At 52.5% G+C, this 22451-nt stretch overlaps 1 protein-coding gene across 2 annotated transcripts in view; it reads left to right on the top strand.

The window, feature by feature from the left end:
- Fbln1 (fibulin 1) overlaps nucleotides 1-22451 on the top strand; it is a 71257-nt gene that overhangs the window by 14920 nt on the left and 33886 nt on the right. For both annotated transcript variants that reach the window (XM_055627250.1, XM_055627251.1), the window contains exons 4-14: nucleotides 1323-1512; nucleotides 3943-3999; nucleotides 5171-5272; nucleotides 5803-5940; nucleotides 6973-7110; nucleotides 11181-11324; nucleotides 12029-12157; nucleotides 12873-12998; nucleotides 14292-14411; nucleotides 15679-15810; nucleotides 17637-17760. In XM_055627250.1, the coding sequence (XP_055483225.1) occupies nucleotides 1323-1512; nucleotides 3943-3999; nucleotides 5171-5272; nucleotides 5803-5940; nucleotides 6973-7110; nucleotides 11181-11324; nucleotides 12029-12157; nucleotides 12873-12998; nucleotides 14292-14411; nucleotides 15679-15810; nucleotides 17637-17760 (1400 nt within the window). The remainder of the gene's footprint in view (nucleotides 1-1322; nucleotides 1513-3942; nucleotides 4000-5170; nucleotides 5273-5802; nucleotides 5941-6972; nucleotides 7111-11180; nucleotides 11325-12028; nucleotides 12158-12872; nucleotides 12999-14291; nucleotides 14412-15678; nucleotides 15811-17636; nucleotides 17761-22451) is intronic.

Genomic DNA, 22451 nt, shown 5'->3' with positions numbered 1-22451 from the left:
TGACCACCTCCCTGGGTACAGCTGGGTTCTTAACATTGTGTGCCTGGTAGACAGCTGAGCCCCAGCCCTAGATTTGAGGAAAGAGGTGTGAAGTATTAGAACATTCTAGCAAGATCAGGAATAGATTAATGAATTAATGAAGTGTGTGTTTCTGGAAAAGATTACTCACACCCCAGAGGAGGGTGAGATCACAGCGGCTCTTTGGGGCATCAGAGTGGGTACAGTGACATGGAGAGGGCCCCCTCAGCCTCCACAGGTGCTGAAGCAAAGCTTCTGGCTGGGAGCTTTCTGGAAAGTTCTTTGTCTTTAGAAGGACTGACCCAGTGTTGTTGTTGTTGTTGTTGTGTGTGTGTGTGTGTGTGTGTGTGTGTGTGTGTGCGCGTGCGCGCGCGCGCATGTGTTTACCCCAGGATCTGGGTTAGGGCACAGGTCTAACTTTTGGGACATGGGGTCTCAGTGAGAGGCAGTGGCCAAGTCTCATGCCTTACTGGGGACCTTGAGGCTCTAGGGTCTGACCCTTGGGGTTGAGAGTGTGCACCCACTCTTCTGGCAGGCATTTGAGACCTTGTACACAGAGCAGACCCTTGGGGGCACTGGTCTGTTCCCTTCTCCTCAAGATAGGTGGGCTGGGCTGGGGGTTGCTGGTCAGGAAAGGGATGTCCAAGGGGGTAGTTGTCTTAGGGTTTTATTGCTGTGAAGAAACACCGTGACCGCACCAACTCCTCTAGAGGAAGGCATTTAATGGGGGCTACCTTACCATTCAGAGGTTTAGTCTGTTATCATCATGGAGGGAAGTGTGGCAGCACACAGGCAGATATGGTGCTGGAGAAGAGCTGAGAGTCCTTTGTCTGTGTTGGCAGACAGCAGGAAGAGAGTGAGACACTGGGCCTGGCTTGAGCCTATGAGATCTCAAAGCCACCCCTAGTGACACACTTCCTCCAACAAAGCCACACCTACTCCAACAAGGCCACACCTCCTAATAGGAGTTGCCATTCCCTAATGGGCCTATGGGGGCTGTTTTCATTCAAACCACCACAGTAGTCATGCAGCAGAACTGGAGAACTGGGCAGGGAAGTGGAGTCTTACTAGGTGCCAGACCTTGTAGGTTCCTTTCAAAACAGACCCAGGAGGCTTGGAGGGGCCCAGCATGCTTTCTGACATACTTCTAATATTTAGATAAATTACCCATATCAGATATTTTCTTGCTGTTCTGAGACTGTAGACAAGAGGGGTGTCAGAGGTGTGTCCCTAAGGTTCTTGTGGGGCCCAAAGAGCCACTTGTCCAACCCTCTGTTCCCAGTCTGGAATCTCTCTCTTCACAGAGGTGCTGCCACTGTTGCATGCTGGGAAGGGCTGCCCAGACCCGAGGCCAGACCTGTGAGCCCAACCTCATGATAAACTACCAGTGTGGGTTGGTATTCCGTGCCTGCTGCGTGAAGGGACAAGAGAGTTCAGACTTACCCCGAGGCGATGGCAGGGACCTTCAGGACCTTCGGGTGGTGTCTGCTGCAGGTAACTCCCCTCCCTTCCAGTGTGAAGCAGTGTGCCAGTATCCTCCAGGCTGTCAGTATGCATCTTTTTAACCCAGGGCTTGGGGTGTAGAGCAGACAGGGAGGGCCATCCCTAGAGCTCACGGGACAGCCAGTGTGGCTGTCAGACCAGTGAGGGACCCTGCCTCAAAGAAAAAGATGACAGCAATAGGAGAGGACAGCAGATGTCGGCCTGGAAACCTCCATGTGTGCACGCATCCCGCAGCACCTGTACACACATGCTCACACGCCACACGCTCAAAGTGTTGCAGGAAAGATCTGGAGTCTGTGGTGGGTGTACGCAGACGTTTTTTCTTGTCATTTCCCTGAGCAGAGTAACAACTATTTATCGATATTACATTAGTCGTTAAAAGTAAGCTAGAGACGAGCAAAGGCACAGAGGCATGTGCATAGATTATGGACAGATGTTACGGTATTTTATGTAAGAGACTTGAATGTCTGAATTGTAAAAAAAACTGAATTTGTTTTTATTTTATGTGTATGAGGGTTTTGTCTGCATTCACGTCTCCGCACTACATGCATTCAGTGTCAGTGGAAGCCAGAAGAGGGCATTGGATCTTGGGGTACTGTAGTTACAGATGGCTGTGAGCCACCATATGGATGTTGGGACCAAACCTGGGTCCTCTGCAGAAATAGCACATGCTCTTTTTTTTTTAAATCTTTTATTTATTTTTTATTAATTACACTTTATTCATTTTGTATCCCCCCATAAGCCCCTCCCTCCTCCCCTGCCGATCCCACCCTCCCTCCCCTTTCTGCGTGCATGCCACTCCCCAAGTCCACTGATAGGGGAGGTCCTCCTCTCTTTCTTTCTGATCTTAGTCTATCAGTTCTCATCAAAAGTGGCTGCATTGTCCTCTACTGTGGCCTGGTAAGGCTGCTCCCCCCTCAGGGGGAAGTGATCAACGAACAGGCCAATCAGATTATGTCAGAGGCAGTCCCTCTTCCCATTACTATGTAACCTACTTGGACAAGCACATGCTCTTTAACTGCTGAGCCACCACTCCAGCTTCTTGTCTGTGGGTTTTAACGCCCTCCAGTGTCCCGGCACCAATCCCCATGGATATCAACGATGGCTGTGTACAGGGAATTGTGTGACTGGGATTGGAGGGTAGAGGGGCAGGCCTCTGAGCCAGAGCCCCAGGGAAAAGCTGATGTGACTGAAGTCCAAAGCCCTTCAGCTGCCAGAATTCTCTTCCTCAGCCTCCATCCCTTAGGGCCTCCAGCTGGTTAGGTGAGGCCCACTGAACATTCCGGAGGGACTGTCTGCTCATGTCAATCAAAGTCCATGGATTTAAACACTAACCTCTTCTCACAAAAGGTGCCTTCATAATGACGTTCCATTAAGTTGCCACGTGAGGCTGACGTGACCATCATGGCTGTGTGACTGGAAGAGTACCAAGCACCCTTCAGGCTTCTGGCTCCACAAGTGTCTTGCCTTTGAGAACTCCCCTTGCCCTGGTGACAGCCCAGTTGCCCTTTAATCTGATTCTCCTTTGAGGACCTTGATCTTTAGGGTCACATGATGAACGGTGAAGGAGGGACCACTTGGCCTTTTTGAGTCCAGTGTGGGCCAGTGGCTGGGTGCGTCTGTGTTCAAGTAGCTCTTCCTCAGAGGGATGTGGGACCCCAAACAGCTCCCTGTGATTTTAAAGCTTTTGTTGACCAGATTCACCTGTCCCCACTTTCCACAGCCAAATGTACCTGAAGCCCTAAGGGGCATGGTTCTGTGATGTAGGATCTTCTCCTCCTCCTCCTCCTCCTCCTCCTTCTTTTGTTTCTTCTTCTTTTGCTTCTGCTTCTTCTGCTTCCTCTTCCTCTTCTTCTTTTCAATCTATTTATTTATATGCGTATGAGTGTTTCCTCCACATATGTATATCATGTGCCCTCAGAGGCCAGAAGAATGCTCTTAGAGGTCAGAGGAGGGCGTTGGAACCCCTGGAACTGGTGGTTGTGTGCCAATTGTGGGTGCTGGGAACTGAACCCAGGTCCTCTGCAAGAACGTGTTTTTTTAACCACTGCGTCTTCCTTGCATCCCAGACCTCCTGGTTCTTTAATCAGGTCTCACTTACATTGTGAGTTTCTGAGCCATATGGATGGGTTACACTAGGAAGGTGCAGGCATCCCACCCCTCTGCTTGCCGGGAGTTTTGTCTCGGTCTCACCTCTCTCGACCTTTATACTCATAGACTCCGATCTCCAGGTCAGGCCGTGTTACGGGAGATCATCTAAAAGCTTAGCTGCCCCTTCAAGGGAAGGCACATTTAATAAAGGTGAAAGAAGGCAGAGGGTACAAACGGGTCTTCTGCTCGATGCTGACAGGAGGAGGAGGAACGTATCCTCCTAAGATGAGATGCTGCTTGCATGACCTTGTCTCATCTCTCTGCTCCTAGCCAAGCTTCCTGATGACGAGGAACAAGAAGACCCATACCTGAATGACCGCTGTCGAGGTGAGGCATTGAGACCTGTGGGAGCCCTTTGGTAGGTAGCTAAGAAAGCGCAGGGGACAGTGTTGATACAAGACTCAGCTGGAAAGCACTTCCGACCTTGTGGCCCTGGTGGAGCCCTGTCTTTCTCCGTCCCCGAGTGCTCCGAGTTGGGGGCCTGTGGGAGATGGTGGCTTACAAGACGCAGGACTGCTGTGAGTACTCTAACACTAGCAAGCTCATGGCGGCACTTCTCCAGGGCTGAGATGCTCCAGGAAGAGTGGCTGTCTCTTGCCTTTGTGTTCCCGGAGCCCCAGTTGTCCCTTTGGAGTTGTGTCTCTTTAGACCTTTGCACTTAAGTCAGAGTGGGCTTGCAGTTCTGCTTTTCCTGATTAAACTGTTTTTCCTTCAGGAGTGTGCCGGCACATCTAGCCTGGCCGGCCTGTTTCAGTTCCGCACGAGGGCTCGCTCTGCGGCTGGGCATTAGTTATAGAGGCAGCTTAGTCACAGAATGATGGAATCAGTGTACAGTGTTGGTCAGCACTGAGGCCAAGAGGGAGGGGAGAGAGAGAGAGAGAGCTCCAGAAAGCTCTGGGTGGCCACAGGTGATTTCTGGGAGAGTGGCAGCCGGTGTGCAACTTCGGTAGATGCATTAGCCGGGATGGTAAAGCCTGTGGGCGCCTGGTAGCCCAGCAGTGGCAAAGGAAGAAGCTGTAGGCCCAGGCCCATCCCCGTGGGGTGACACTTAAACTATCCCTGTATCTACTCGGCAGGGAGCATGGGTCATAGGGGAAGTGCCAGGCAGGAAGAGGCTGTACCCACAGTTGTGGCGGCACCTGGGCGTGGCCCAGTGTTAGTGGGAATGGACAGCTGGGAATGCTTGAGAGTTGCATGGACTCTGGTAGAGGCTGGCCTCCAGGTGGAGTCTGTCTCCTCCGGGTCTCCTGTTGTGAGTGAGCAGTAGACCTCTCCGGGCCCACTCTAACCACAGAGGCAGTACGTGTTACCTAACTTGTCAGACCTCTGCTGCCTTCTGTAGCCCCAGAGATGGCCCGAGCCAAGGCCTGGGAGTGTCCCAAGGACCTCATGTGGCGACATCAGGGGGCCTGTCTTCTGTGTCGGGGCACCCTGGGGAGGGTCTCCGAAGGTCTCTCAGCACGTTCAGTACAGTAGCCCCCAATCGTTCTGGTTGCAGGTGGCGGGCCCTGTAAGCAGCAGTGCCGAGACACGGGGGACGAGGTGGCCTGCTCTTGCTTTGTGGGCTACCAGCTGCAGTCGGATGGTGTCTCCTGTGAAGGTAACACCCGAGGGCTGGTCACTGTGCTTGGGAACCCCTGCTGGAGGCCCGCGTGGAACAACCTTGGCCCCACTCCTGGAGGGCAGCCGGGACCTGCTGGCCATGCTGGCTGCCGTTGAGGCTCCTGGGCATTCTTCTAGAAGAATACAGACACTGGTGTAGCGAAAGGGCTGCATTGGGGTTCACCTTGGTACTGGATTCAGGATCTACTGTGAGGTGTTGGGTGGGTCCTCCATCCTCTCCCCTTGTCTAGGAGGTGGGGATCCTGCTGCCTCCTTTGTGGGAGTCTTGCAGATGCTGTGCTTCTAGGGCCTGGCGCTTACCCAAAGGGATCTGAAACTTAGCAGGGCTCGAATTGGTGATGGCCCCTCTCCAGAGCCCTGCCCACATGTGCCCAGAGCAAGTTTGTTTGGGCAACTTGATGAATGCAGGAAACCAGATCCACCATGACTTCTGGGATATTCCTTGTGCTCAAGCTCAAGGCTTGGTTGTTCTTGCTGGTTACCTCTGCATCACCTTAATCTCTCTAGATATCAATGAATGCATCACAGGCAGCCATAACTGCCGGCTTGGAGAATCCTGCATCAATACAGTGGGCTCTTTCCGCTGCCAGCGGGACAGCAGCTGTGGGACTGGCTATGAGCTTACAGAGGATAATAACTGCAAAGGTACAGCTCACGTCCAAATCGAAATCACGTCCAAATCACGTCCAAAACCTCCCCTTCCCCAGCTGTGGGTATGGCACAGAGGGAAGGGCCCATTTTGCTCTGTGGTACTGTTCCCATTTGGCTGCCTGGGCTACTGGGTAGTGCTGCCCCCGTGTGGCTGCCTGGGATACTGCAGAAGGAGGTGGTTAAGCTCCTTGCAAGTACACCAGGGTGTTTGCAGGGCAAATGGAGGGAGAGCCAGGTCTGCGGTGAGCAGGTTTACTTTAATATGGTACTGAGTTGATGATGCTAGCATGAGATTGACTTAGAAAGCTCAGTGCCTGAGCACTGACAAACAAGCCCAGGGTCATAAAAAGCAAGCCCGAATCAGACCAGGCTCTGGTGAAGATGCTAGCACAGGCCTGTGTAAGAATGTTGACCATTGAATTATGTGCCGTGGCCCAAGAGCTGGCCGCCTTCTCTTGGCAGCCAAGCCCTTGAGCAATCCTGCTGCCCCACCCTGCACTGTCCTCTGGCTAAAGCCTCTGGACTGCAGAGCCCGGGAGCCAGGCCAGCTGAGTAGATACACTTGAACCCTGGACAGCCATGAAGTTCCAGGCAGGGCCATCCATCTTGTTCTGTCTTGATGTAACCATTGTTAATATTTGGAGTATTATGAAGACCTTGGGATGAAAGGGATGCCAGGGTCCGAGTTTATTGTCGATAAGATAATTACTATAATGATCTAATCTAAACATAGCCTCCTGAATGAGTGATAACACCTGCCAGGAAAATGCCTGGGCAATTTGTTAAATAGCAGAAAGCTTGCCTCATAACTCAGGGAGGGGGGGGGTGTTTTCAAAACCATTAGTAATTTTTACGCAGTTTGGCTCAATGTGGGCCTTTTCGTAATGCCGTCTCTGTTGAAATGTCTCGGGGTTATTGTCTGAGGAGTGAGCGTTTTTTAGAAGTACTTTCTTGTGATGTTGAAGTATTGTGAGATGCTTCCGGCGGGACTCTTGCTAACAATCTCCTTTTTTTATGACGCACCAGATATTGACGAGTGTGAGAGTGGTATTCATAACTGCCCCCCCGATTTTATCTGTCAGAATACTCTGGGATCCTTCCGTTGCAGACCCAAGCTGCAGTGCAGGAGCGGCTTTATACAGGATGCTCTAGGCAACTGCATTGGTAAGACATGACGTCACTAGTGGGGATGGGCCCGCCAGGCGGGGGGAGGGGGGACCATCAGCATACATCAGGGGTTGGCAAGCTTCCTTGGGGGAGCAGATAGCAGATGCCGTAGGCATCGCGAGCCGTGCGGGTCTGGGTCACAGTGACTCAGCTGAATAGTTACAGTACAAAAGGCTCAGGGTATCTACCCGGGTGCTCGGGTGCGTCCCAATAAAACTTTATTTGTGAAACTCCTGGCAGGCTGCGTGGGGTCTGTGGCCGTCCCCCTGGTTTGGATGGAGGCGTGTGGGTTTTAGAGGCAGAAACTCTTAGATTTTAACTTCGCGTCCTAAGATTTGCTTGATTCCTTGAAGCCTTGGGTGCCTCCTCTCTTAGATGTGAGTAACTTTAACATCCGGCTGAGAGGCTAGAAGCAAGGAGCCAAGGTGGGTGCTTGGGACGGCGTGGGGACGCGGGAAGCGGCTTTTGATAAGTGGTCGCTCCCTGCCACCGTCGCTCAGGCCTCTAGAAATTGCTTCACGGGAAATGGTTGAATTCATAGCGACAGAATAGAGTGGTGGAGAGTTGGTGTTGACTGGAGGCAGTTTCAACCTGGGGGATGGAAAGGCTCAGAGGTGGATGGCGTGGATAGCAGAGTGTACCAATATGTAAAGGAGAGGAGCTGACGTGAGCTCAGTGTGACACAGAGAAAGGCTGCTCAGGTGACAGGGGCCTCCGCCTCTCTCGCTTCTGTTGTCTTTGTGCTTCACAGGGGCACGGGCTGGCTGCTAGCGTTTGAGTCCAGATCTGCTTGGCAGGCAGGCGCCTCTAAACCCTTTCTTTGAGGTCAGAGAGCCCCTTCCTCTCATCTGAGCTGCAGGCATCACTGCTGGCAACTCCTCGCCCCTCTTAAAGGAAAAGGCTGGATACGGCTGCATAAGTTCCTATCCCATTTCTCTCTTGACGTCTTCGATAACCTCGCCTTAGTCTTTTCTTTGAAATGGGATTGAAAGTTCATTTTCCCAGCCTCTCTCTCACTACCCACAAGTAGAACCTTTTGGGTCAGGAGTTTCACCCAAGCCTGGCTCACACAAGCCTGGGTCTTAGCTAGTAGAGAAGTGTCTGAGCTGTGGGGACCACGGCTGGGTTGTGAGTTGGCCCCTTGCCAGCCTCCCAAACTCAGACTGTCATCACTCCTCACACGTGCTGTGACTTCCCTGGGGCAGGGAGGAAAGAGGTTCCCTGCTAAGACCTGCAGCTCAGGGGCTCTGTGGAGGCTGCATCAGCTGAGGATGGAAACCCTGGCTCATGGCAGACTTGGCCCTGCTTTCCTCTGTGAGGAAATCTTTACAGGTGTCATCATGCCCCGGGGTTTCCCTCCACAGAGTGCAGGGGCAGAGGTGCCCCCGGGGGCCATCCCTCTTTGTACCCTCCACCCCAGCCAGATCAGGTGTGTACCCTAGAGGAGCCCAGGATGTTGGCCAGATGCCAACCTGGAGACACATACCTCTCCCAGCACCTCTGTGTAGATCCACAGTGACATCACAGCCAGAGCTGATCAGTGCAGAGACCCCTAACTTGTCATGGGGACAGGTCTCCCCTTGTCACAAACGAGTTAAGGGCTCATTCTTCTAGAAATTACCTCTTTTAGTGTAAGAACCATGCCCACCTGATTACAAATGAGGGAAACAGAAGAGCAGAAAACAACGCCCTGCCTTCAGGGCCAGTGGGCAGGGGGGGCAGGGCCGCCCTTCTGGGCATTGCTCCCTCAGTTTGTTTTTTTTTTTTTTTCACGGAAACAGGACCAGACTGTTCTGCCACTTGGTTTTTCCCTCTTGACAATGTGTTTAGAAATCATTCTGCGTCAGCATTTTTATTCCTGCTTAAAATAACAGCATCAGCAGCAGAAATAGCTGTCAGGAGACAGTGTAGGAAAATAAAGGGAATTGCTGGGCACCGTGGTGCACACCTGTCCACCCGGCTCTGCGCAGGATGAGGCAGGAGGGCTGCAGTGAGTTGAAGGCAAGTCTGGGCTCTATGAGGATTAAAGTCCAGCCTGGGCTGCATGTTGAGACCCTGCTTCAGAAAACCAAACAAAACTAAAAACCAAGGGGGGAGGCTGCCTAGGAGAGAGCTGCAGGCTGTCTCTCCTCTATAACGATCCAGGGCCTGCAGTCCACATACTTCTGCCCCTGTTTCCTTGATCTCCCAAGGAAGCCCCATCATGATGGGCAGTACTGATCCTGCCAGGATCTACCTTCTCAGAACCCCATTCTGTTCCCATCACCGTGCAAGGAAAGATGAACTCTGTTCCGTCAGACTAGCACAAAAGACAGAAAGCTGAGCTGGGAAAGCAAAGGTCTTCTTGAGACAAAAATGTAAAATTTTTTAGAACTTTGAGGTTGATTCTTCCACACTGTGGTCGGTCGAACACAGCTTCCTACAGGCTAGCCTACAGGTGTCAGGTTCTTCAAAGATCCTGGGGCCGCTGTCAGTGGTCCCAGATGGCCTCAGATGTGCTTTGTAAGAGGAAGTGAGCCAGGAATGACAGCTGGAGTACCTGCACTTGTGCCGTGGAAATCCCCTGAGGGGAAGCACGAAGTATGTCCCCAGACCCTCCGCTGGCCTTTCCTATCTGTTATCTTTGTTGATCCACTTTTGATTTCATTCATTCATCCATCGTCCGACTTCCGTGGAGCTCAGGCCAGGGAACTCCCTCCTCCAAAGCGTACACGGTCTCAAGGGACACCAGTGTTGCATAGAACAGTTTGGGAAATCGCACCAGATGAGCACTCAAGGCTGGGGGGGGGGTCACTGACTGGCCACCTCACTCACGGCTGACAGGAGACGGGAGTCGCCCAGCTCTGTGTCAGGGACTAGATAATGGATATCAGCCTTCCAGCCATCTGGTTTCTGTCGTAACCACTAGGCTGCTGTTGCAGTGATGCAAAAAGCAGCTGTAGGCCACGTGCGAGGCAGCAGGCCTGGGTGGTTGCTACTAAAACTTTATTTACAAGGATGAGCAGTGGGCCCGATTTGGCTAGAGGGATCTTGAGGAAGGAGACTGGGAGGGATTGTGAGGGTGGAGGCCAGGGCTCTACACTTACCTGGCTTCTTGTGAGCCCAAGGAGTTGCTTGCTCTCTCCAGGTTCTGGGTTCTCAGTACAACATACAGATAAGTAATGCTGGCGCTGCCACCTGCAGGCCAGGGTGATAACAGATGGACTGCCCCTGTAAACTCTGCAGGGCTGAATTGTCCGTGTAGGGGTCCATTCCAGGGATTTTTCGACAGCTTGCGTGTAGGGATTGGCCAGCAAGGAGATGGCTCCTCTTTCTCACTTTGGCTGTGAATCTTCCGCCATTGCCCCCTTCCTGCTGTCCCCTGACCCAGATGTGCTCTGTGAACATGTGAACTAGGAGGCTCCTGAAGGTGACTTTCTGAGCCTTAGGTCCTTTTAAACATGGATTTTGAGCAGAAAGAGCAAACGGATGTGTAGCTCAGTGTCCCTTGAGTGTTTATGTGTGTCCACCAATGGTCCCCATACTAGAGTTGTGTCCTCTTGAGGAAGGAGACCCCATGCGGGGAGTTCCGAGTGGTTTGAGTCAGCCCCGACAGGAAGGAGTTTCGGTGGAGGTGGTGATCAGAGACATGGCTATCACACTGACAGGGGATGGGGCCTTGTTACTGTGGCTCCTAAAGACTGGCCAGGTGAAGTTGGCAGGGACCACCTGCCCACCAAAGGAGCCTAGGGCCTCGCTGTGATTTGAGGCTGGTGCAGAGGGATGGGTATTTCTGTGTCCCTGGTGCCAAGCTCAGGGCAGGGGCCTATCTACCTGTGTGAATCAGATGCGTGCAGGAAAGCCAGGCCAGCAGCTGCTGCAGGAGGTGGAGAGGTTGTGGTTGGAAGCAGGGGGAGAGGACAGGGAGAGACCTGAGGCTGCCTTGCCCTGCAGGGTAGAGGGATCCAGGCCTGTAGGTTTGTAACATTGCTGAGAGACGGGACAGGCTCTTTTGGAAGGTCGGTAGGTGTGTTCGTGGCTAGTCTCTGTGTTTAACCATGCCGCGTCTTATCTCTTTGTCTCTGTAGATATCAATGAGTGTTTAAGTATCAGTGCCCCATGCCCTGTGGGGCAGACATGTATCAATACGGAGGGCTCCTACACATGTCAGAAGAATGTGCCCAACTGTGGCCGAGGCTATCATCTCAACGAAGAGGGAACTCGCTGTGTTGGTTGGTATTGCGAACACACACGCACACATAGACAGGCACACGGGCACACGCACATGCACGCATCATTTCTGAAATTTGGCTTTTCTGTCTGCTTCCTGAACATTCCTTCTCTTCTCTAGAAGGGACAGTTGGTCCCCAAAGTGAGGATATTCTGCCTGTCCATCTATTTCATTGCCCCTCCCCAGGCACAGGCCTTGGCCATCTTGCCTGAAGTATTACAGTAGCACTCCAGCACTTCTAGCCTTGTCTTCAGTCTTCCCAGTGTTCTCAGGCTACCTGATCATAGCCTAGCCTGATTGCGGCCAAGAACAGACACTCACAGTTTAGTTCTCCTCAACCGGTCGCAGCTGATCTGCATGGCATAGATCTTTCTACTCCCCGGAGGACACAAGACTGCTGAGGGGTGTCTTGTTTATGCCCACCACATTCCTGCTCCTCTGGAGCTTTGGGCCAAGGTGGTCATCTGGCCCAGATCCCCGCCAGGAAAGGGACTGTCCTCCCAACAACTCCCAGGCCATCTCAGCATCTCCTCCACAGCCCCAGGTACTTCCTGCCTCGCTAGGGATCAGTGCTGTCCTCTTGGAGGGTCAGCTGCTGTTCCAGATTGAGCCTAGCACGTAGCAGATGCTCTGTGAAGAATAGGTTGCTGCTGTCAGTGTGCACACTCAAAGGCTTTCTGCCTGTCTTCCTTTCTTCTTCTCAAGATGTGGACGAGTGCTCACCGCCAGCAGAGCCCTGTGGGAAGGGACACAACTGCTTGAACTCCCCCGGCAGCTTCCGCTGCGAGTGCAAGGCTGGGTACTATTTTGATGGCATCAGCAGGACCTGTGTGGGTACGTAGATGTCTTTCGGGTTCTGGGGGTCCTGGCCAGATGATGCCACACAGGGGACAGTCTGTGGCACCTAGGGTGACCATGCCGATCCCATCCTCATCTCAGGAGGTCCCAAGTGTAGGCAGCCCCAGAGTGAGGACCCTCAGTCAGGAGGCGTTGTCTGATGGCAGCTCTGCTGCCACCTTGGCCTCTGGCCACCGTCAGGGCCCTAGCAGTGTCAGCCTGCTTTCTCATGGCATGGGTGTTCTGTTTGACCCCAGCCTGCAAGGGTTTCCAAGACTCCAGCCCAGGTCTGCAGCTGGCAAGACAACAGTGATTGCTCAGATTTGCTACAGACCTGTAGGGCCCAGGGGCTTGGGATGCACAGCTCCAAAGGTAGTCAGAATAAAGGGTGGTCCGGAGTGGAGTCAGACCCTGTACATCTAGCACTTGCTGCTACCAAACCAGGATACTCAGTGGAGGCTGACAACTGCCCCGGGCCCCCAACAGATCCCTGCAGACTCTCCTGTGGGCAGAGGGACATCTGTCCAGATGTGGCCCGTTTGTCAGAGTACAGGGCTTAGCATAAACCCAGTCAGGAGAGACCCCAGCCCTAAACCCTGAGACGTGAAGGGAGTTAGGGGCAGAGGACCATAAACTGCTGCCCTTGGCAGAAAGGTGGGACATGGCGCTGCTCCAGTGGACATGCTCTGAGCTGACCGGCCCTCTGTTTCAGACATCAACGAGTGCCAGCGCTATCCTGGGCGTCTGTGCGGCCACAAGTGCGAGAACACGCCAGGCTCCTACCACTGCAGCTGCTCCGCGGGCTTCCGCCTGTCTGTAGACGGCCGGTCATGTGAAGGTGAGGGTGGGTCACAGAGCAGGCCAGTGGTCAGCAGCTTTAGCCATGTCCCTCTTCTGCTCACAGACTCACTAGGGGTTTCCTGGGCAGGTGTTCTAAAGACGGGAGACTCCCTGCCCTAGGGATATGACTGTAAGGCAGTGGCAGCCATGCTGAAACTTGGCCAGTCTCCCTGGCAGGGCTTGGCCTGTCATTTGGGTTCATGAGTCTTGCTGTGCACAGATAACAGAGTGTCTTGTATTATCTTCTGTGATTATTGTTTCTGGCTGTACCTAGGCATCTGAGACTTGTGGTTGGGTAATACTGAGAACATGGAGCTGAGGCCTGGCCAGCCCTGCCTCTACTGTGTGTAATTAAGCACATGGACTGTGGGTGTAGTGAGATGTGGTTCCTGTGTCTGAAACTATATACGGAGTATATCTATGATGTGATGGAAAACCACACTAGATATAGATTGAGCAGGTAACATGGTCAGGCATGTGGGGGCCACAGGTGTGAAACACTGAGAGGCTAAGGGTGTATCCCTCCTACCTTCTCAGAAACAGCAGTAAATAAATGTAAGAAGGAACCTCTAAGTGGCAATTGGCAAGCTTTTTTACTCCCAGCTGCATGGTGACTGTTTTAAACCTTTCTGGCCAGTCTATAGACGGTACCCTACTCTGCTGTGGCAGCACAAAGGCAGCCTGGTCAAATGTGTTTGTATGTATGTGCCAATAAAACTTTATTTAAAAAAAAAACAACAAGTGGTGGGCCAAACCTGGCCTGGAGCTTGGTCTAGGTGAAGGGAATTGATGACTGGTAGCTGTGTTGTTAAATAGCCCCTAAGTCCAGAGATTTAGGAGTACCAGGGCTACCATCCCACAGTCTATGTCACCTGTGTCACCATCTAGGAGATGAAGTGGAGAGGGCAGGGAAGATTTTTCACTGAGAGCTAAGAGGGACTGTGATCCTGATTGGACTGGATATGCTGTCATGCTGGGCCTATGCCCTGTGAGGACAGGATTGATGGGAGCCAGTCTAAGGTAGGAGGGGTGGAGAAATTTCAGATTTCTCAGCTACAGTGGGCTGGGAAGTGGACACCTCTCCTCTCTCTCTCTCTCTCTCTCTCTCTCTCTCTCTCTCTCGGCATCTCAGTCTTGCAACTTCAAACTTCACATCGCTATTTCACATCAGGGAACCAATGAGGGAGTACTCTGCTCCCTGCTGTCTGTGTCCTCAGTCAGGTCTGCTGGGGGGGCAGGGACCTGCGGTGTGGCTCTGAGCCGTGACCCCTGGGAACCTCTTCTCTTCTAGATGTGAACGAATGCCTCAACAGCCCCTGCAGCCAGGAGTGTGCCAACGTCTATGGCTCCTACCAGTGCTACTGCCGACGTGGCTACCAGCTCAGTGACGTGGATGGGGTCACCTGCGAAGGTGAGGGCACACTGTGTTCTGTGGGGAGCGCTCTGGCCTTGCCACAGCACAGCAGCCTCTGGCTGCATTTCAGAATTCATGGCAGAGAGCTTGCCGGGATTTCTCCACCTGGCGAAGTTCCCATTTGCTCACTGGCAGGCTGGCCTGGTTCCTTTCTTTTCCTCTGATAGATCTTGAAGACCTTTTACAGGGGTTGAGAGGGAGGTTAGGGAAGAGAGCAAACCAGTCCATAGGTTGTTTTTAAATATACATGCCATGGCCGTAACCCTTGGGCATGCTGACACTCTGGGCCACAGGGCACAGGGCTTGGCAGCAGTATGTGCCTGAGAGGTAAGGAGCAACCTGAGGGCCACCCAGTCCCTGAGACCCAGCTCTGCTCTGGCTCCATCCTCACCAGGCCTGGCTGTCCTCTTCTCTGTCAAATGCAGTACCCTCTCCTTGAACTGTTGGACAGTCCAGCTAGGTGACAGTTCAAAAGCACCTGGGAGCTTCAAGGGCAAATGTTACAACAATGCTGTGTGTGTGTGTGTGTGTGTGTGTGTGTGTGTGTGTGTGTTTGTGTGTGTGTGTGTGTAAGGGCTTAGGGTCCAATCCAGGACCTTGCTCAGCAGATGCTATTCCACTGAGCTATGTCCCTAGACCTCTATAGCCTGAAGCTTTTTGAGTACCAGTGTGACTCCACAGTGGGAGGTTCTCTACCACGAGTCCCAGTCCAGACTCGGGTGCACTGAAAATACTGTCTAGAAAAACCTTCAGTCTCTGTGTATAAAACAGATGGATTTGAGGGTTAGACTTGACTCCCATCCCCAAGATATCTTATTATACAAGTAGCAATATTCCAAAATACTTGAGATGATTCTGGTCCCAAGCATCTCAGATAAGGGAGACTCAGCCTGCATTTTCATGGGATGTGTTGTGAGTTGTGTTAGTTTGATTGGCTGGTTGGATTGGGTATTTTTTTGTTTTCTTTTTTTTTTTAGCAGATTGCTTTCCATTCCCTTTTTCCGCGCATACTTCACATCAAAAACCTGCTAAATGTCCTTTGACTAGTCCCACCCCTTCTCTGGGCCTCAGTTTCCCCTACTGTAACGATGATCCCTGTGGCCAACCCCAGCCCCAGCACCTGGCTTGCTCTTCTTGGCTTGCCTTCTGCTGCTGCTCCCCAAGCTCAGTCTGGCCACCCAGGGCTACCACTTGGCCTAGCTCCAGCTATGCCCGTGGGACCGGAGCTCGATGCTCAGGGCGAACTGTGACTCTGCTGTTGCAGACATTGATGAGTGTGCCCTGCCCACTGGGGGTCACATCTGCTCCTACCGCTGTATCAACATTCCCGGGAGCTTCCAGTGCAGCTGCCCTTCGTCTGGCTACAGGCTGGCCCCCAATGGTCGCAACTGCCAAGGTGAGTGAGGCAGATTCTCTGTGTTGGGCTCGGCCAGGTGCGTTACAAGTTCCACAGCGTCAGGAGAGAGGAGATAGGAGATAGGGGCTTGCCACAGATGAGAATGTATCCCGGGGGTAGGGAGGGGTGTTCTGGTTTCCCATGCGCAACATCCAGCCTGTCCTTGGGGCTGTCTGGTCTCTGTGAAGGTCCTGTCAGGTAAGAACACTGAGCCCTCCCACTCTGTCCTTGTCAGCCCTTGGAAGAGTGACCCAGCTGTTCTCTGCTTAGTCTAGTTGTGCAGCCTCTCACCCAGGCGTTGGACAGACAGGCTGTGAGCCTGTTTTCTGGGTCACAGAAGTTAACAGGTACAGCAAGGGGCTGGCTGTGGTCTGGGGTGAGAACCCTGAGCTATCTGTATTTGGGACTCTAGTGGTTGTGAGTGTTGGTGGGCTAGAGTCAGCTCCGGTATGGGCTCCATGAGGAGAGATGGTAGAGTCTGTCTGCATTTGTCCACCCTTTCTGAGGACTTGCTGGGTTCCCCGGCATTCTGTGATCATCCATTTGGTGCCTGACAATTAGGAGGACAAGCTTGTGAACAAACGATCCTGTCTTGGGATGGGGGTGGGGGGAATGTGGAGAGCAATTGAGAGAGATACCTCATGTTCTGCAATTCATGCTTGTGTGCGCACACACATGCACACATATGTCCCACTACTCCTAACAACAACAAAGAAAGTGGCCAGCTAAAGGCAGGGCCTGTGGCATTCTCTGGAAAGGAGCCACTGAGCTTCTCTGAGGTTGGACAGGACTCTTCCTCCCCCCGACCCCCACAGTCCTGATTTCTGCCTTCCTGGCCCAGCTCCCTCACCACAGCCTGGAGTCCTGCCCAGAAGCAGCAAAAACACATTCCTGGGCTGGAGAAATGGCTCATTGGATAAGGCTCTCGTTGCCAAGCCTGATGGTCCTGAGTTCAGTCCCTGGGACCCGCATGGTGGAAAGCGTGGACAGACTCCTATGAGTTGTCCTCTGACCTCTGCATACATGCTGTGGCACGTGCCTGCCCCCACCCTCCAGATAAAAGTGTAAAATTAGCACAGACTCACATTCCTGAGCTGAGACTGGCAAGGGTCACTTTTACCAGTGACAGTCAGACATGTGATGCTTCTTAACAGCGGCCTCCTAGGCTTCATGATAGCCCTGAACCCTACCACTTGGAATGTCATGGAAGGGCTCTCCCACCTCTGGAGGCTCCAGGCCCTATAGCAGGACCTGATCCCCCTGTCTAACCACTTTAGTCACTTCCCTGAGACCCAAGGCAAAAATGCACGGTTCCTGTAGGCCTCCTTTCCTCACCTGTGATGTGGGACCAAAGGCTCTGACACTTCCTGACCCTCAATATGTGGCCAGTCACACAAGAGGTGAGGGGGACGTTTCTTGAGAACCATGGAAAGGTGCTAGGCGGTTGGATCACCAGATTCTGATGCCCAGCTGCCTGGGTTCAAAGCTTGGCTCTGTCACTAATAGAATGTGTGACCGTGGGCGGGCTCCTTCAGCTCTGTAGGCCTTCCCTAAGATGAGGATTGTAACAACACTTGCCTCATGCCTTGCCATCCCTGGTTATGCTTCAGCGACCTTCACATGCTATCTTCTCTCATCGCACACCCCCACTTCAGGGGTGTGAGTAAGCTAGTGCTCGAGTAACACTCAGTGTCTGGTAAACAGAAGCTCTGGCACCAGACGCTGCTCCCATGGAGGGCAAGAGTGTCAGGACACAGTTTGTGTGGGTGGGGATGGCTTTCAAGGCCTTAGCCTATACATACCATACTGTCTCTGGGTCTTTACAGACATTGACGAGTGTGTGACTGGTATCCATAACTGTTCCATCAACGAGACTTGCTTCAACATCCAGGGCAGCTTCCGCTGTCTGTCCTTTGAATGCCCGGAGAACTATCGCCGCTCCGCTGACACGTAAGTCCCTGGGGCTCACTGTTGTCTGTCTGGGTTTGGCTTTCTGAAGGCCCAGCCCTGGGCATGGGCCAGAGGTTCATAAGCTGTGACCTTAGTGGTCTCCTATTGGGCCTTAAGAACCTGCTGATTCTTGGTTCTCAGGCTCCTGAGGGCCAGTGAGATAGACTATCAGGAGGTCATGGGTGTGCCTGCAGTTGAATCTTGGACTATGGGCATGCTGTTATTAAGGTAGGCCTCAGTCTCCTCATCTGTAGCATACATCTGTGAGAATATGCTGACTTGGATGAGCAGGTGGCAGGTGGGAACAGCATGGGATAGCCTGTGTCCTATACTTGAAACTGTGCAGTCATGGGCCTTGTAAGCTCTGATGGCCTTGGCATACTTGCTGGTGTCCCAGAATTCCTTCCTTGGGGCATTCGGGAGACTCCCAGGCTATGATTCTCACCCCAGCCACTATCATTTGAGTTCTGTCCAGAGAATCTCATTTACTTGCTTCGGGGAAAGCCCCACTTTCCCAGAGTGTGGGCTGAGGACCTCTCCCCCAGCACAGAAATGCTCAAAACAAGCATATGGGTCGTCATCCTGGGTTTTCCATCGTGGCCTCTTGAACTTGTGCTTGTCTTTAGCTCTCGGCCAGTTAGCCCTGCTGCTCAGTGGTCAGTGTTTCTTTTTGGTGATGCTTCAGGCCCTGGTGTTCAACAGATGACCTAGGGGACAGCTGTTTCTGCTGTAGGTACTATCAGCCTTCCAGCTTGCTCTACCCTGGCAGCCCTGAGTTCTTTCTGACCTTGGGACTGCTTGCTTAGTGCCCTGCTCGCATCCCCTGACCTGCTGTATCCCCCTAGCATGTTTTAAAATCTGCTTACAAACCCATCATCTTTCTTGATGTGTTGATGCAAACGGGTAATCCCAGCACTAGGAGGAGGCAGAGGCAGCTGGACCAGCAGCTCGAGGACAGCCTGGGGTACATATTGACACCCTGTCTCGACAACACCCAGACCTTGTTTCTTTCTGTGTCTGGGTCAGGGAAAAGCTGCTCTGGAAGTAGGTTTACAAATGTGTCACATCCAAGAGCTCATGAGTTATGCAATAGCCTGGCTGCAGTGGCAGAGCTTCCCTGAGTCACCAAATAGCTATGCACCCTTGCTTTGAGGCTCTGTTTCCCATTATAAATGCCTGGGTTCGAGGATTCCTGAAGCCAGTCTATGGTTGTGATGGCAGCTTCTAACTCCTATGTAGTCATCAGGCTGAAAGGAGGTTTCACTGCTGGGGTCAGGACATGTGAGTCCATGTGTAGGCAGATTGACCTTGCTTGCTCAATTATTGCTAATGTAAGCAAAGCCCAGGTGCTGTTGGGCAGACTCCTGGGTAGACAGTGGTCCGTGCATGCCCGCCGCTTTGGCTGGCTTCTAGGAGCACATGCCCCACAGTGAACATAAAATACACAGGTTTCTGAGAGAGTGGAGGGAGGCCAGCCTGGTCAGGGGAGGGCTGGGCAAACAGGGTGGTGTTGGCCAGGCTTGAATTAAGGCCAGTGGGAGCTGAATTTGGGAGAGATTGGGGAGCTGCATATTCTGAAATAGGGTGTCCTTGGGATGCCTGGGGAGTGTTGCCTTGCAGTGTGGGGTTGATGTACCAGGTCTCAGCTGTCTCATCCCACTGCTCCCGTGGCTGGACGTGGACATGGGGATGAGGGAGGCGGGGAGTGATGCTTCGACCCTAGGAGGATGGCTTTCTTTCTGTGTCACTCTCTCTCCTCTTTATCTCTGTATCACCAAGAGCCTGAACAGAGGCTGTGGAGGAGAATGGGATGGGGAGGTGAAATCCTTTGCACTGAGGGTTTGGGGGGGGCCCAATCAACTCCCCACCACCACCACTGGGTATACTCTTCTTCCAAGCAAGGACTCAAGCCTTATGGAAATGCTATGGCATCCCAGAAAGATCATAGTTTTGGAGTCCGGTTGACTTGGGTTTCAGATTCCTGAGTTTCTTGTCCTTAGCTGTAAGATGGAATGTTGAGGTGGTCTATGAGGGGCCCTCGAGAGTGACCCGTGATTGTGGGGCACAGCTTCCCTCTGCTTGTCTTACATAGACCTCTCCCTAGGTTCTGCCCAGTGGGCAGAAACAAGTAGTTCCAAGACACGCTCATCCCTGTGGTACTGTTGGAGTAAAGAGAAGCTGGGTTTTCAGTGGTCATAGCGTATAAATCTGGGAGGCCATGTGGAGATGGAGGACTTGGGCTGCTATTTGGGAAAGCTAGGCTTCTCTGGTCCTGGCCTTTCTAAGTGGTATGGGCTACCTAGGTAAGGTGGTACCAAGCTTACTTGCTTGGTCAGGAATGGATTGATAATCAGGGGTAGCAATCCCAGCTCAATGCTGGCCCAGTCTGCACATTAAGATGAGGTAGGGATAAAGGTGGTAGGCCCTTGTTCTTCTCCTCAGAGGACAAAATTTCTTTGGAGTGATGTTAGCTTTGTTCTGTTGGTCAGTGGGTGACAGGGCTATATCTCAGGTACTCGGCTCTTCAGATGGCCTGACATGGTACATAAAGGGCATATGGTTATGGCTTCCTGACTGCCAGCTGTGCAGGAGTCTCTCTGGTTACAGCCTTCTCCTTTGATGATCCCTATTGGGGGGGAGGGGTAATGAATCAGTTGAGACCAGTGTTGGGTGGAGGAAGTTGGGGCAGGGCCTGAGTCTCCAGTGGGAAGGTTTCACCCCATTGTTCACCCCAGTTGGGGGAGTGGTACTAGTGAGAAGAGACTTACTCCCTGGCACATCTCAGATAAGCAGCTTCTATTCTACAACCCTGTTTTTTTTTTTCTTTTTTCTCCTCACCAGAAACCCAGGCAGTAGGTGGTGTGAAAAGGAGGCCATGGTATAACACTTGTCAGTTCAGTGTTGGGCAGATAGAGGCTGAAAGATCAGGAGTTCAGGGTCAGCCGGGGTTCCATGAAACCCTGTCTCAAAAAGAGACAAAATGAACTGCAATGCAGAGATGGCCCAGCAGGTAAAGAGCTCTGCTGTACAAGTATGAGGACTGGAGTTCGGATCCCTAGCACCCATGTACGAATGCATAGCAGCTCACCTGTGATCTCCGTGTGGAGACAGTGGATCCCCAAAGCAAGCTGGGTAGTGAGACTAGCCACATTGTCATGCTCTGAGTTTAGTGAGGTGCCCTGCGTCACTGTAAAGCAAAGACTGATCAAAGAAGACATCAGATGGCAACCTTGGGCCTGCACGTGTCCATGCACACAGATGAGCCAGACACGCATGGATATACACACCTGTACGAAAACACTGCACACATGTGTGGACAAAGGAGCCAGTGGGAGGCTCTGCTGAGGTTCAGGCTTCACAAGGCATCTTGTTTTGGAACCTTGATGGATAAGATGTGGGAATTAGTCTGTTCTTCCACCTTCTCTTCTCTCTGTCTCTCTGTGTGTCTCTATCTCTGTCTGTCTGTCTCTCTCTGTGTCTGCCCTAGGGCCTCTTCTACTTCATGCAGCTTCCTTCTCTCCTATGATGTTCCTGGCTACCCAGGAGCCTGACCCAGCTAGGGCCCCAAGCCACAAATGTGTCTGGTGGACATGCCAAGATCCTGACCTCAGAGTGCCTGCTACTCGTGTGTTCAAGGCTGTCTCTAGCATCCGATGGGGCTGGATACATCTTTTTTGGGTACTAATGGATGATGTGAGGGAAACGATGTCAGTAGATGGTCATGGGGTGGTCCAGCAGCCTTCCCCTGAGCTTTTGTCCCTCATCTGTAGTGGCTTCTGATCATTTTCACAGAACGTGGACTGCAACAATCAAAGATGTTGAACTAGAGAATTGGGGCACATTGCACTATAATGCACAAGTGAAGAGGCAATATGTCTGTGGAAGCTGTGAGCCTGGTCCCCATGCTGGAGAGGGTACAGGCTCAGCTCCCCTTTACCCTACTCTGTAATAGATAATAGATTCAGCACTGACTGCCTTCCCCATCTGGGTGATTCAGCTAATGGGCTTTATTGCTGTCCCTACTCTGACCACAGTTTGCCACACATCGCGAATATTAGTCTAGGATATCTCTTTTTTTCTTCCTCCCTCTCCCCTCCGAGACAGGGTTTCTCTATGTAGCTTTGACTGTACCGGAACTCACAGAGATCCACCTGCCTCTGACTCCCGGGTACCGGGATTAAAGGCATGCACCACCACCTGGCTGTTTCGATAAATTTGGGTCAGAGAAGGAAAATCGAGGAGCAAGTCTGCCTGTACAGTGACCATTTACAAAGCGCAGTAGGAGCTGACCCCTGTGTTGGCACAGGAGATAAAGCCAAGGAGCCACAGCCTCGTCTGGGGAGTGGTCTAAAAAGAGCCAGTCTAGGCACCTCTTGCCGGGGGAGGGGGTCTCAGATGCTCTGATGGGTGACAGGGTGTCTCTGTCATGCTCTGGGACGTCATGGTCGTAGGAGCTAGGCCAGGCCATCATGTGTGCCTCACGTTTTTTGCCTTCACATTTGCTGTGCTTTTGTGGCAGCTCAAGAGTTAGTCTTCCAGGGACGCACGGGACAAGTGGGAAAGCCAGATTCCACGAAGGAGACTCCAGCACCACCTACTGACCAGATTCATTCAGACTATTCCTGAAGCAGTGCTCAGGCACTCGTGTGTGTGTGTGTGTGTGTGTGTGTGTGTGTGTGTGTGTGTGTGTG

This window comes from Psammomys obesus, unplaced genomic scaffold, assembly GCF_907164565.1.
Source record: "Psammomys obesus unplaced genomic scaffold, mPsaObe1.curated_primary_1811, whole genome shotgun sequence".
Classification (NCBI taxonomy): Eukaryota; Metazoa; Chordata; class Mammalia; order Rodentia; family Muridae; genus Psammomys; species Psammomys obesus.
This window is presented reverse-complemented; position numbering and strand designations above follow the sequence as displayed.